Genomic DNA, 14,278 nt, shown 5'->3' on the forward strand with positions numbered 1-14,278 from the left:
CTTGAATCCTTGGCCCATCGTATTTATAAAGCAATGTACTGATAGGTATAGACTAGAAAATACATAGGCCTCTTTAGTTTAATAACCTATCATTGTCATTTTAAAGAAGAGACCACACTTTCAGCTTTGACCAACCAGAATGGGCTACCCTCTAAAACACTCCTGTGAGAAACGCCAGTCCCTCAGATTTTTTGCCACAAGTTCAATATATAAATATTGAAGAAAAGAGAAACAAGTGAGCTTCCTAGGGGAAGCAGATGAGTCGCATGTGTATCTATGAAAGTTTCTAATACTGGAGAACTACAGTCACAGATAAGTAACCAATATTTTACTCCAGTATTGGAACTTTCATATATTCACAAGCTTGAATCAGATTAAAGAGCAGTAAAATAGCACATCTGAAGTCTTACAAAGGCTCCCAATAAAAGGAAATAATAGTTATATATAGAAGAAACATTAACTTAACTGTATAATGCATATCACAGTATCTGGGAACACATTATATATTGTCAGACATACACATACATAATTACTGAAAATATGTGTAAATAACAAATGTATGGAGGGTAGACAGGGTAGCTCACCTTCATTGGAACAGGTGCAAAAGCACTGCTTGGCCCACTGCCATATCCAGGCAGTAGTATTGAATAAATGTGCATCTGTTCCATGTTGCTGCACGGCCAATATTCAGAAGAAAGGCACCAGCAAACAAAGTGCAGAAGTGAAAATCGATCTAGTAGAATGGGTACAAGATCTATGCTGTTTTTGTGGCCAAGAGCTTTGAATCAAGGTTGGGGGCTCTACACAGACGCTGCACTGCCCTACCTGGAACTTTGCTGCCTCCTCGATATCGCTCTTCCTATCATCCGGGGCCAGGACTTCAGCCCTCAGGGTGCACCAGGTATCTCCCAGCTGCCAGGAGTGAAGGGGAGGCATGGCCCATCGGGCTTAAAGCGCCGCCTCTCCACCCGCGGCGCGGGACAAAGCACCGACAAAGCCCGGACCAAGGGTGGTCCCGTCTGTGTCCATCAGGGGCCGGAAGAGGCTGGGCTGGGCCACCACCCTGTCATTGCTCGTATTGAGTATCTGGACACAATTGGCATAGTTAGGTGTGCAACACAGTATTAGTGCTGGTTCCCCCTCTTTATAGCTGTCTTTTGTGTTTTGCCCGCAAAGTTAGGGACAAATGAGCAGGAATAAGCGGAAAACGAGTATGGGGTCAGGAGTTGTGGGAACCCTGGACGCGTTCCTTACTTCGGCTGAATCCGCACTAATGCACGAGATTCAGCTCACTGAACGCAGATTGTCATTAGAACCTTCACATCCTCTTATGGGATTAGCATCTACTCCTGTACCTGAGCCCGACGTACCAGCTAATCCCTAATCCCAGACCAACCAAGCACCTAAATTAAGTCCTCAGCCAGGGGCCTCAATCGTACGGAGTCTGGACAGTATTTCTTCTTCTTCGCCTAGTCCTCCAGCCAAGGTACTCACTAGGCGACAAAAGTCAACTCTGACCTCAGGTGGGGAACTACTACAAAAAAAGAGTAAAGCGTGTGGCCTACCTAAGTCTAGCCATCAGGCATCTAAACTGGCCAAACGCAAGTCTACCACAACAGGGAATGGGGGAGGTTCCAATTCAGCTCCTTTGCCTCCAAACTGTAATCTGGAGGTTCAGGCTGATTTTCTCAATAAGGTCGAAGAGAAGTTGCCAGCGCTAATCGACCCACTGTTATCAAAACTGGCAGCGATAGACTTAAGATTAGCTACAATAGAACAGCATATTCTTAAAGTTCCACAAGTAGGTCCTGGGTTACGGCACGAGAAGTAACTACTGCCCGACAGGAGATTAGAACAGCCAATAGAACTAGCACAAATCCAATTGTTCATTCTCCTACCCTTAGAGTAGCCCCCCCCCCAAAAAAAAACTAACCTCTTGTTAGCTGTCACACAAAATGGCCTGCCTTCTCACATGGTAGGGACAAAGGACCAATAGGCAAGAATGCTAAGCATGGGTGGGGCTAAGTTCACTAATGGGCCCCTCCACCTCCCTCCCGAAGCTACACAGTATACAATAGTACTGGCCAATGTACCAGGACTTCCAGCCTCGGTTCAGGAACACTGGTCCTCTTTTAAGAACAAGGCCCTCCATCTGTTGAGCAACAGGGCAGGAGTTGGGAACCATCTCTTCTCTGAGTTTAAGATGGTCCGAAGATTTTCTAGGGTTGGACCATCAGATAAGGTTTTGGGTGGTCACTGCGTGGTTTTAAGTTTCAGGTCCCCAGTTCGGGTCCAGCTAATCTTGGATAGGGCAGGGTCAGGCCGCTTATGTAAGGAGGATATTAACATACTCCCGTTTGGCTTTTTTTATCAAACATGTGCAAACAATAAAGGGGGAATACCAAGAGAACCTGCTAATAACTTAGGCCACTTTAACAATGCATTCCCTACCTTTAATAGGTTCGATGCTTTTGGATCAATGGAGGACATAGATTGACTTGAATCTAACTCCAGCACCACCAGCCTTAAGATGCAATATTCAATGGAGGCTGGTGTGGTCGATTCTCAGTTGGTCACTCAGGACTTAGAGGTTTCTCTTCCTCCAGTGTCAACAGCTAAGATGAGAGGTACTAAAGGGGAAGATATCATGGCAGGAGCTGCTGGAGACAGGGAGTTCTCCCCGACTAATGTTATTCCTTACGAGGGTGCATTGGAATATGGTCCTGTACCGAATTAACACATTCCACCACATAGTACAAACTCGAGGCACAGAGACTCTAATTTCCTACCAGTATCCTGGAACATCGCAGGGTTAAAATCCAAAACACCGTCAGTGGAATGGTCATAATTCATTGAAGGCCATGATATTATGGCCTTACAGGAAACCTGGTCACTGGACCATGTGTTTCAACAGGGTTTTCAAAACTTCTCAAAACCTGCGACGGCGGGTCTGAGCGGGAGACCCATGGGGGCCTAAAAACCTGGGTGAGACAGGCAGACAGGTATAAGGTTCAAGAATTTGGCATTGACATTAGGGATATTTTAATAACTAAACTTCAGATACCCAATGCTCCTGACTTATTAATCTTTAATGTTTACGCGCGAGGGTTGTCCGGTGGTAAAGCCTCAGGCACTGTTGCTCTCCTAGACACTATCCTCGATCAGTACAATGGTGCGTGTAATTTAATAATAGCTGGAGATTTCAACTGCTCCTTTGAACCCTTATATATTAATGATGTAAACCTCAGTTTAGAGGAGGATGTCCAGTGGAATATCCCGCCACTGGCACTTCTTCCAATTAAAAAATGGACTGAAGCTGCGTTGCAGCTAAAAGTACTATGTTTGGAATGGGGGTCAGGGCCTCCAATGGGAAGTCCGACTCGGACAGGCAGGGCTCACCAACCTTTACAAACGGGTTGAGAAGTAGTCGCATAGATTTTATCTTTCTCAACAAGGAACTATGGCCATCCCTAAATGACATGGTTGTCCAGGAACGGGCGGAAAGTGACCATAACCCCCTAGTACTGTCTTTAAAGCTCAAGGAACTATTAGTTATCGACGGTCAGGCAGTTGATAGCGCTTTTGTAGAAGTACAGTTAAGTAATGATACCAGGAGAGTGAAATGGTCTAACTGTATTAATAACTAGCAGCCCGTCCCGACGTTGTCCGGTTATGAAATAGAATGTGTGTAATGTGGCAAGGGCAATTTATTTTAAAATCTTGCCGTAGACAACATTTTTTGTTTCATTAGAATACGGACGGAGAAGGGCCAGCTGCAGCCCTGGTTGATGTTAGAAGGCCCGTGTAATTGGTGTAGTGATCCGCCACCTGAGCACGGCTACAGCCCTGGTTGATGTTAGCAGGCATGTGTAATGTCGTTGAATGAGAGAGTTATCAGCTGCGGGTAAATACGTTTAATGAGAGAGTTCAGTGACAACGAGTAGGAGAGGCTGCAGTAATTGTCCCCGCAGACACGCTCATTTGCGTTGTCCCCCGCTTGAGGGCCAGATGCAGGCCTGTTTGATGTTAGCAGGCGCGTGTTCCCCCGCTTGAGGCCCAGCTGCAGCCCTGGTTGATGTTATCAGGCGCGTATAATTAGTGTACTGACCCGCCGCCTGAGCCCGGCTAGAGCCCTGGTTGATGGTAGCAGGCCCGTCTAATTTCGTTGAATGAGAGAGTTCACTAACAGCGCGCAGGAGAGGCTGCAGTAATGTTACTTACCAGGCCTCCAGCTGAACGTGTTTGTCATGCCCCAACACACGGCCACAGCAGACGATCTTCTGATTAATGTACGACCCACATGGCATGAAGGGAAGAACGTAGCACACGCCCCCAGCGTGCCCCTTGATGCGGCACAATTGCGTTCACATGGCATGAAGGCCAGACACACGCCCTCCAGCGTTTCTCACGCCCCCATCGTGTCACGCCCCCAGCGTGCCCCTTGATGCTGCGCAGCAACATAATTGGCGCTTGTATGTATGACTCACATGGCATGAAGGGCGGACACACGCCCCCAGCGTTTGTCACGCCCACAGCACACGCCCACAGCCCACGATGTGATGGACGTACCACACGCCCCCAGCGTTAGTCACGCCCCCAGCCCACAGCACAAAGCAGACACGCTCACAAGGGACTACTTTGCTGGCACGGTTCTTTTACCTTTTAAATGTATATGGTGTCCTATGGTACAATTGTATGTCTTGCACTGTATGATTGTGATGAACACCACTGTTTCTTGAAAAGTTATTAAAAACAATTTTAAAAAAATTTATATGGTGGCCGTCTGCATAGCCTATGTCCTTCTGCTGCAACTGCCCTTTCCAACGCTGTATTGGATGTTGTGATTGGTGCTGTGGTTACTGAGATTACCCGCCTCAAAGGTTTGGACTCTCTCTTTATAATATTAGTATGGATGAAGAACAATTGGAGCAAATGAGGCAACTGGTAGTTAGTGCAACTGCAGATCCCCTAAAATGTGTTACGCAAGAGGAAATTGACATCAAGGTTATTCAGGTCCACAATACACTATTTAATTAGGTAAAGGGGCTTTTTTTTATAACTAACGTTCGAAACTTCCAAATGGTGGTGGCATGGTGTGGGAAATCATGTAGGAAGGCTTATCAAGTCTTAGCAAGACAGGGATCCAAGAATGTAGCCCCCGAAAAGTGGGTATCCGACTTCAAGGCCTAGTTTGCTTCTGCGCAACCTGATCAAGAACAGTTTTTAATGTCCCTGGTTGACACTCCCTTGCATTTCACCAGGCAAGAGGTAGAACTTGCATTAAACTCAGTCCCGAGAGGTAGGGTGCCGGGGCTGGATTGTGTTCCAGCTGATCTGTTCTTGCACAATAAAGCTATCTGGGTAAAGTATATTCAGACTCTTGCGAATGCCATTGCCAGTGGTGCCCCAATACCAGACTCATGGGGAACCTTCTTAGCTTGCGCTCTGAGGTCTTGGGCAGCTGTTCAATATAAGGAGCTATATCCGACCACATTTGTCGGTCGTACCTTGCTAAAATTGCTAGCGAGTTGGCTGCTCTGACCTTAGGTGCAGACATGGAAGAAAAACGTTTGCCTATGGTGCCAGGCACCTTCCATAATTATCTGGGGGAGCTAAAAGCGGTGCTGATTGATTTTTGGAGTGTCTTTGGGCGGCTTGGGCAACAACAGAATCTGGAATAGGATGACCAGTGAGGCATCCTGAGGCATCTTCAGGGGCTTTGTATTTTTTGTCTAGATGTGGTAAAACTGCTGTCACAGATGCTGCTGTCTGCATACTCTTAATACCTTCTTTCAAGATGTAATTTATAAGTTGAAAGCTCTGACAGACTTTCTAAAGGGTTCTTTCAAGTCATATAAAAACCGTCTGCCTGTTTTGCTGGCATGTGGTGGTCCAACCTCTTAGCCAACCTCTCAAGAAGGTTGCGGAAACCACCTAAGTCTTCCGGGGGAATCCGCCAGGGGAGGAGTTGGTGAGGATGGGATTTGTAATAGGTAATTATCCCATTATATTGTTGTTTCACAGAGTTCCCCTTCCTCCCTCTCCTCACCTGATGATAAAGGATCTTTAATAATGAATGTTTGCGGTGTGCATAGCTCTGGGGGAGACCCTGGCAGCCGTCTTGTAGGCAAAGATAGAGTAGATGGCTTAGTTGGTGATTTTAGAAGAGGGGATTATGGTGCTGTAGTGGGTGCAGAAAAAGAGAAACGCCTGTGGTAGTTAGTTAACATACACTGCAAATCTGAAACTAAGGATGATGGTAAAGCAACCATTCCATCTTGGTACTGATGCTCGTGATAAAGTTCCTGAGGATCATAGTAATATTGATGATAGTATTCCTCCTCATTACCATCTGGCTGACATTTAACATGTAGCTCCGAGGGGCTGTGTGACACCCCGAAATACCATCCTCTTCAGAATCTTCTTAATCTAGAAGGTGAGTTGGTAACAGAGGAGTGAATGTACTTGGCTAAGTATGGGATGGAGTTAAAAGAGAAGATTTGGATAGTTCCGCTGTTTTTTGTTTAATTGACAACGTTGTCAACGTCGAAATAGACGCTGGTGCGATATCTTTCGTCAATGGTAAACCCGGCGATGGGTGAGCAACCTCCATCGATGACAGGGACTTTGTTGGCGGTGGTGATCGTGACGACGGTGGGAGCTTCGTTGGCAATGAAACATTCATCGATGAAGGGGATCTCGTTGACGATGGGGGCCTTCGATGGAAAAGAGGTTTTCATCGACAGTGGAATTTTCGACGATGATGAATCCTTCGTTGAAGGTGAGGTCTTTGTCGACGATGGCTGTTTTACTGATGGCAGAGCTGTTGACACCTGTGTTACTGCTGAAGATAGAGTTATCGTCACAGACGGAATAGGGCTTTGGCTCGTCGACGAGAGAGTGGTTGTTAACATAGAGAAGAGGCTGTTATAAACATAGACGAGGAGTAAGTACCAGTTGTAGATGTCATTGTCATTGATGGAACTGGTTTCCTCATCAGAAGGAATACACTTGTTGGTGATCTTGTCATCGATGGTGCAGAAGACGGTTTTTTGAAGGAATGTTTAATCTTAGGAGGAGGTGCAGATGGCAGACCAATTATACAGTAGAGAGCTGCAAAGTCCTCCAAATGCATGCAGAACATAGAACATTTATACAAGATTGTAATGAGATTGCAGTAAGGCTAATGGGGTGAAATTTAGCACTTCAGTTGGAGGGGATCTGGCTTGTGGAGAACTATGTCACATATGGGGTGAGTCATGATCAAGTTCAAAATCAGTTGACGTTAGTCTCACCACTAAGCAAATATATTACAGCCATTCCATTGCCAATGGGCCCACTGGTGTTGCTGCTGGGACTTACTGGAGTAGAAGGCGCATGCCCTTTAACTACACTCATTGGCAAGTTAGTATCACATATGTTTTTACTTGCAGCCAGACTGTTTGATACCCAATTTTTGAACTCACCTAATCTTCCAGCATTGAGCATAGTATGGTCCAAGATGTGGAATATCTATGCAATGGAAAAGCTGAAAGCTATATTTTATGATTGATCAGATAAATTGGAACAAACTTGATCGCTTTTCTCTACTTATCTCAACAGGGATATAGTAATGGAAACCTCAACGTCTCTTACGATGGAAATAATAAAAAGGTCAGAGATGGAGTAGATGTCACCAACTCCTGAGACTTCAACCACTGTGCCTATTTGAGGCTTATTTAATTAATAATGGATCTTCCTCTCCCATCTCCCATTTTTGGCTCTTCTACTCAGCTTTCTTGAATTAACAATTTAGCAAAGTTGTCATATACTTGAATATATATATTCTATGCAGAGAATTTTAGGAGTACAGAAGACTAGATAGACCATCTTAGCAGGCGAGACCAGTAGACCAACTGCCACATGCAGGGAACAAGTAAAAAGGATTGTCAGGCCACTACAAATCAACACAAAGTCAACACTGTGTATCTAGGCCAATTCACTTCAGCTGACAGTAGTCACACTCAATATAAAGGACATTCATGGTGTGCCGCAACTGGAGAGCCTTGCTTTGGGTCTCAATCCATATTTCCGCTGACCCAGGAAACACAAATGAGTGTCATGTGCATTTAGACAAAAAATTATAAGGGTGAAAATACAGGAGACTTACAGAGATCCTAGGAATACTCAATTCAATTCAATTCAATTTAAATCTTTATTCGATCTATGTACAGACAGATCATAAAAGCACAAGTTTATAAATTAAATCACATTAAAACTCATTAACTAAAAGACATAAAACAATTATAAAACCTTATTAAACTTATTTAATTCATTATTAAAACCAGAATCATCTGTACCAGAACCATCTGTATGTCAGCTCCCTTTGTGATCTCCCATAAAGACTCATATACTCCAACCATTACTGACTCAGAATTATTCCAACCATTAGCCTTCTCCTACCAAAATGGCCTGAAAATACTCTGCCCTGTTGACCCCTCCATCTGAAGTGCCTTAGTGATACTGTGCTCCACCACCCAATAATATTGAGATTTCCCCACTCTATCTCTCATCTCACAATGAAACGCAGATTGACATTATCTGATCTTTGTATCCCTTTCAGCATTAAAGACAAACTGGAATACACAGAGACAGTGAAGTTACTCAACAAGCAAGTCCCTCCTGAAAGACCGGCATGCATCTTTGATCACCCTTGTTCTTACCAGAGCAGATGAAGCAGTCAGGGTCTAGCAGAGGACCAACGGGCTGAAATTTCAGTTTTTTCTTCTTCGGCTTGGCTGCAGCATTGGGCCCTGGTACACTTTCCGTGAGGGATACCGTGCACTAAAGAGATAGATATGTCATCCTCAGAAAGACTGGCTCCCACTCTGCCCCTGGCATTCCAAGAAAAATATAGCATCCTGGGTAGGTAATTTAGATAGCCAAAACATGTGTCAAGGGCTTCAAAGCAGTTTATGCTTTGATAGCTATTGTAGAGGGGAGGATTTATAAATAAAACCAGTTGCAGCCAGGAGGTGCTGCAGGCAAGTATGGAGGTATTCTTTTAGAGAGGAGAGAAGAAAAAGAGAGTGTCTATGTGTTTGTTTTGAGAACGTGTGTGTATGAGTGTACATGCATGGTGCATATGTGTATGAGATAGAGAGAGAGAGAGAGAGAGAGAGAGAGAGAGCGAGAACTGGAAAGAGAACACTAAGTATTCAGATAGCAGGGTAGATTACAGGTCAGGTCTGGGGTGCAACACTACAGTGGTGGAACAATGCCACCTGTACAAGGCTGAGATGGAGCTCTGCAGGTAAGGACCGAGGTGCACTATCAGTTCCGTGCACGAAAGCTCTAGGTTCAATCAATCAATCAAGCATTTATATAGCGCACTACTCACCCGGACGGTCTCAAGGCTCTTGGGGAGGGGGGGTCTGCTACTGCTCGAACAGCCAGGTCTTGAGTTGCTTCCTGAAGGCGAGGTGGTCTTGGGTCAGGTGGCGGGTCGGGAGGGAGTTTCAAGTCTTGGCGGCCAGGTAGGAGAAGGCCCTTCCTCCTCTGTTGACTCTTCGGATGCGGGGGACGGCGGCGAGGGCAAGGCTGGTCGATCGAAGCTGACGTGTGGGAGTGTAGAAGTTGAGGCGGCTGTTGAGGTATCTTGGGCCTTGGTTGTGTAGGGCTTTGTGTGCGTGGGTGAGGAGACGGAAGGTGATTCTCTTGTTGACCGGGAGCCAGTGCAGGTCTCTCAGGTGTCCGGAGATGTGGCTGTGTCGGGGGATGTCGAGGACGAGTCTTGCCGAGGTGTTCTGGATCCACTGGAGTCTTTTCTGGAGTTTGGCAGTGGTTCCGGCGTAGAGGGAGTTGCCGTAGTCCAGTCGGCTGGTGACGAGGGCCTGGGTGACCGTCTTTCTGGTCTCGGTGGGGATCCACCGGGAGATCTTACGTAGCATGCGCAGGATGTTGAAGCACGACGAGGAGACGGCGTTGACTTGTCTGGTCATGGAGAGGGAGGAGTCCAGGATGAAGCCCAGGTTGCGTGCATGGTCTGTAGGTTTGGGTGCGCTGCCCAAGGCAGGGGGCCACCAGGAGTCGTCCCAGGCGGAGGGCGAGGAGCCCAGGATTAGGACCTCCGTCTTGTCCGAGTTCAGCTTCAGGCGGCTGTTCATCATCCACTTGGCAACGTCTGTCATCCCTTCGTGTAGGTTGGCTCTGGCGGTGGCGGGGTCGTTGGTGAGGGAGGGGATCAGCTGGGTGTCGTCGGCGTAAGAGATGATGTTGAGGTTGTGTTGGCGTGCGATGGCCGCAAGGGGGCTCAGGTAGACATTGAAGAGGGTGGGGCTGAGCGAGGAGCCTTGAGGAACGCCGCAGATGACTTCGGTGGCTTCTGATCTGAACAGGGGGAGGCGGACTCTCTGTGTTCTTCCGGCGAGGAAGGAGATGATCCATTCTAGTGCCTTCGCCTGGATTCCGACGTTGCAGAGGTGCTGCACTAGGGTGCGGTGGCAGACAGTGTCGAATGCCGCAGACAGGTCCAGGAGGATGAGGGCCGCTGTTTCCCCGTTGTCGAGCAGGGTTCGGATGTCATCAGTGGCGGCGATGAGGGCGGTCTCGGTGCTGTGGTTGGCCCGGAAGCCAGACTGCGAGTGGTCGAGGGATCCGTTCGTCTCGAGGAAGGCGGCCAGCTGCTTGTTGACGGTCTTCTCGATGACTTTGGCCGGGAACAGGAGGAGCGAGATGGGGCAGTAGTTTTTGAGTTTGGTGGGGTCCGCTGAAGGTTTCTTCAGTAGAGCGCTGAGTTCGGCGTGCTTCCAACTCTCCGGGAAGGTGGCGGTGTCGAAGGAGGTGTTGATGATGTCTCGCAGGTGGGGTGCGATGACAGCGTTGGCCTTGTTGAAGACGTGGTGCGGGCAGGGGTTGGTTGGAGATCCGGAGTGGATGGAGTTCATCGTGCGACGGGTGTCTTCGGTGCTGATCGGGGTCCAGGCGCGGAGGGTGATGGTGGGGGGCGTTGGTGCGGTCGTGGGGTGCGTTGGTTGTGTGCTGAAGCTGTTGTGTATGTCTGCGATCTTGTCGTGGAAGTAGGAGGCGAGGGAGTTGCAGAGGTCTTGTGATGGGGTGATGTCGTTGTTTCCGGCGTTGGGGTTGGAGAGCTCTTTGACGATGTTGAAGAGTTCCTTGCTGTTGTGTGCGTTGTTGTCCAGTCGTTCCTTGAATGCGGTTTTCTTGGTGGTGTGGATCAGTTGGTGGTGTTTTCGAGTGGCGAGCTTGTTGTCTGGTGTTGGGTCTCTGCGCCAGGCTCTCTCGAGGGCTCTGCAGTTCTTCTTGGAGCTCTTGAGTTCGTCGGTGAACCATGGTGCTTTCTTACTGCCGAGTCTGCTGGGCGGGATCCTCAGGGGGGCGAGGTCATCTGCGCAGTTGCTGATCCACTTCGTGAGGTTGTTGGCGGCTTGGCTGGGGTTCTCTGAGCTGGCAGGGGGGTCCTGGCTCACGGATGCGGCGAGCTGGTCGGCTGTGATCCTGTTCCAGCTTCTGCGTGCAACCTGTTGCTGGTGGTGGTGGATCGTGTTCTTTTTCAAGCTGAAGGTGACGCAGCTGTGGTCCGTCCAGTGGAGTCCGGTGGTGTGGCTGAAGGCGATGTCCTTGCTGGATGAGAAGACGGGGTCGAGTGTGTGTCCGGCGTAGTGGGTGGGGGTGGTCACCAGCTGCTTGAGACCGAGGTTGGCGAGGTTGTCCAGCAGGGTGGTGGTGTTGCGGTCGTTGTTGTTCTCCAGGTGGAAGTTGAGGTCCCCGAGGAGGATGTAGTCAGCGGAGGGGAGGGCGTGCGGGCTGATGAAGTTGGCGATGTCTTCGCTGAATTGTGTGCGTGGTCCCGGGGGTCTGTAGATGAGGGTGCCTCTGAGGGTGGTCTTGGGGTTGGTGTGGATCTGGAAGTGCAGGTGTTCGGCGGTTGAGAGGGTGGGGATGTCGTCGGTGTTGGTCGTGATACGGATGGTGTTCCTGTGGATGATGGCGATGCCTCCTCCGGTCTGATTGCCGCGGTCCCTCCGGGTGATCTTGTATCCCTCCGGGATAGCGATGGCGATGTCGGGTGCTGAGGAGGCGTTCATCCATGTTTCCGTGAGGAAGGCGACGTCTGGTGATGTTGTGTCGAGCAGGTTCCAGAGCTCTATGGCGTGTCTGTGGACGGAGCGGGTGTTGAGCAGGATGCACTTCAGGTGGTTGCTGCTGGTGCTCGGCTTGGTGGGTGCAGTGCAGGACCGGGTGCAGGAGAACTTGCAGGAGTGGCAACTGAAGGGTCCGTGGGTGCGTCTCGGGGTGGCTCGGAAGCATCCTGGGAGTCGGCCGACGTTGAGTGCGTAGAGTTCGGTGGCGGCGTAGGTCCGGCGGGTGGGCTGGTGTCTGCGGAGGCCAAGGGTCCGGGCGCTGGGCGCGGTCCAGGCGCGGACGGGCGCAGACAGGCTTACCTTTGGCGCGCCTTCGGCACACAATCGGCGCGCCCGCTGCGCGTCAACGCTGCGCGTGCGCACGGTCGCCATTTATGGCGAAGTGCGAGGGAGGGAGGAGCAGCTGGGAGGCGGGAGCGGGGAGGGCACAGAAGGCAAAGGGGGCGTGTCCTTACTCACGGCGGCGGGGCGGGATGGCACAGGGGGAAGCTAGGGGGAAAAACGGCACAAGGGGGCACGCAAACTCCGAGAAAAGGGGGCAAAAGCCTAAATAGGCTACAAGGCAACAGAAATAACTAACAAAACACAGTAGCGCAGGAGAGCACACCGAGCGACGGCGGGGGGCGTGGTCAGCAGGCAGGCTCAGCGAGGCTGAGGGCAGCGGCAGGCGGGGGAGCACACGCTACAGCTGGTGGCAGTGCGGCGCAGGGGTGTCCTATGAGTAGGAACAGCAGGGAGCTCAAGGACAAGATAGCTGTCAATTTGCAGGATAATGTGTGGATCTCAGTACTGAGAAATTAGAGATATCTGCAGGTCAAGACTGGTGTGCATTCTTTCAGTCATGTGCTGCCTTACAGAAATAAGCCAAGTGTGATGGATTGAGAGGCTTTGACTATGAATTATGAGTGGGACTGTATGAGGGTACTAGGTCAAGAAGCATAATGTGATTCAGATTAGAAATCAGATGATCTGGCCATGCTGAGTATCCTAACACAGGGTAATTTGGGCACTTTGTTGACACCTACTCACAGCTTTCACCTCACACGCTCACCTCCAGATCCTCTAAGGATAACATTTGGTCTGAGTCTGCGTCAATCTCGATTAATCCTTTGTGAGTCAGCTTAGTCACTTGGCAAGCTTTAACCTTCTGCTGCTCCTCTTTTATTATCTCCAACGCCTAGGAGAGAAATGAAAAGAACATGTTACTTGCCCAATAAGGATTCTTAGCATTCAGTGCTGTAGATTAACTTGCTCTGCACACTCCTGCCATCTAGTGTTGGAACATTTCCAACTTGTTTTTGTTTGAAGAAGTCTTTTGAGTGCAGAGATACTGAAACTTCACCATTAGCTGGCAATGTTCATGGGCATCAGGCCCATTGTTAGACTGTTTTTCGCATAGAGGGTGAGTGTACTGATGGAGCAGTATGTAGGACAATTTGATACCCATGAATGAAATGTATAACAAAGTTAAATATGTAATTGAAAAAGGGCTAGAAATCTGCAGGAAACACAAGCTCCCCGGGAGGCAGGTGGGCACATGTGAATCTACAGCACTACACGCTATAAACAGATAGAACAAGGTAAGTAACATTTTCTAGTCATAGCATGCATGTTGTAGATACACATGCTCTGCATACACTGTAAAATAGCACCGCATCAAGCAGCAAACAGCCAGTGGATGGTGCAGATGCTTGAAAAATGTTCTTAGGACAGTCTGACAAACTCTTGTTTGTTTGCAAGCTAGGATGTCCACACAGTAAGCAGAGTGGACCATGTAGCTGCCTTGCAAATGCCATGTATCGGTATGGTACTCAGAAAAGCCCTCCCTTTCTAATAGGTAAAATATGGTCTGGGCAGGGCAGGCAACATTTGCATGGCTTTGCAGTAGCAGATTTGGATGTGCTTGACAATCCACCTGGCTATAATCGCTATTGAAAGAGGATGATCCTTGTGAGGTTTAGCAAACGCAACGAAATGATGTGATTTGCGCCTAGTCTTCATCCTGTCAGTGTAGCATTAGGGTATGTTTCACATCATGGGTGTGAGGCATTCTTTCTGTTACAGAGTCTAGTTAAAGTAAAAGGAAAGGGAGTTTGATAGCATGGTTGAGGTGGCAGAGGGATATGATATTTAGG

The 14,278-nt window shown here is 48.7% G+C and overlaps 1 protein-coding gene across 11 annotated transcripts in view; it reads right to left on the reverse strand.

Annotated features, from left to right (window-relative positions):
* Nucleotides 1–14,278, reverse strand: part of SPOCD1 (SPOC domain containing 1) — an 858,027-nt gene that overhangs the window by 344,167 nt on the left and 499,582 nt on the right. For all 11 annotated transcript variants that reach the window (XM_078680658.1, XM_078680660.1, XM_078680665.1 and 8 more), the window contains 2 exons: nucleotides 13,195–13,320; nucleotides 8,703–8,823 (listed from right to left, as the gene is read on the reverse strand). In XM_078680658.1, the coding sequence (XP_078536784.1) occupies nucleotides 8,703–8,823; nucleotides 13,195–13,320 (247 nt within the window). The remainder of the gene's footprint in view (nucleotides 1–8,702; nucleotides 8,824–13,194; nucleotides 13,321–14,278) is intronic.

The sequence above is a fragment of the Lissotriton helveticus genome, chromosome 3_1 (genome assembly GCF_964261635.1).
Source record: "Lissotriton helveticus chromosome 3_1, aLisHel1.1, whole genome shotgun sequence".
NCBI classification, from domain to species: domain Eukaryota; kingdom Metazoa; phylum Chordata; class Amphibia; order Caudata; family Salamandridae; genus Lissotriton; species Lissotriton helveticus.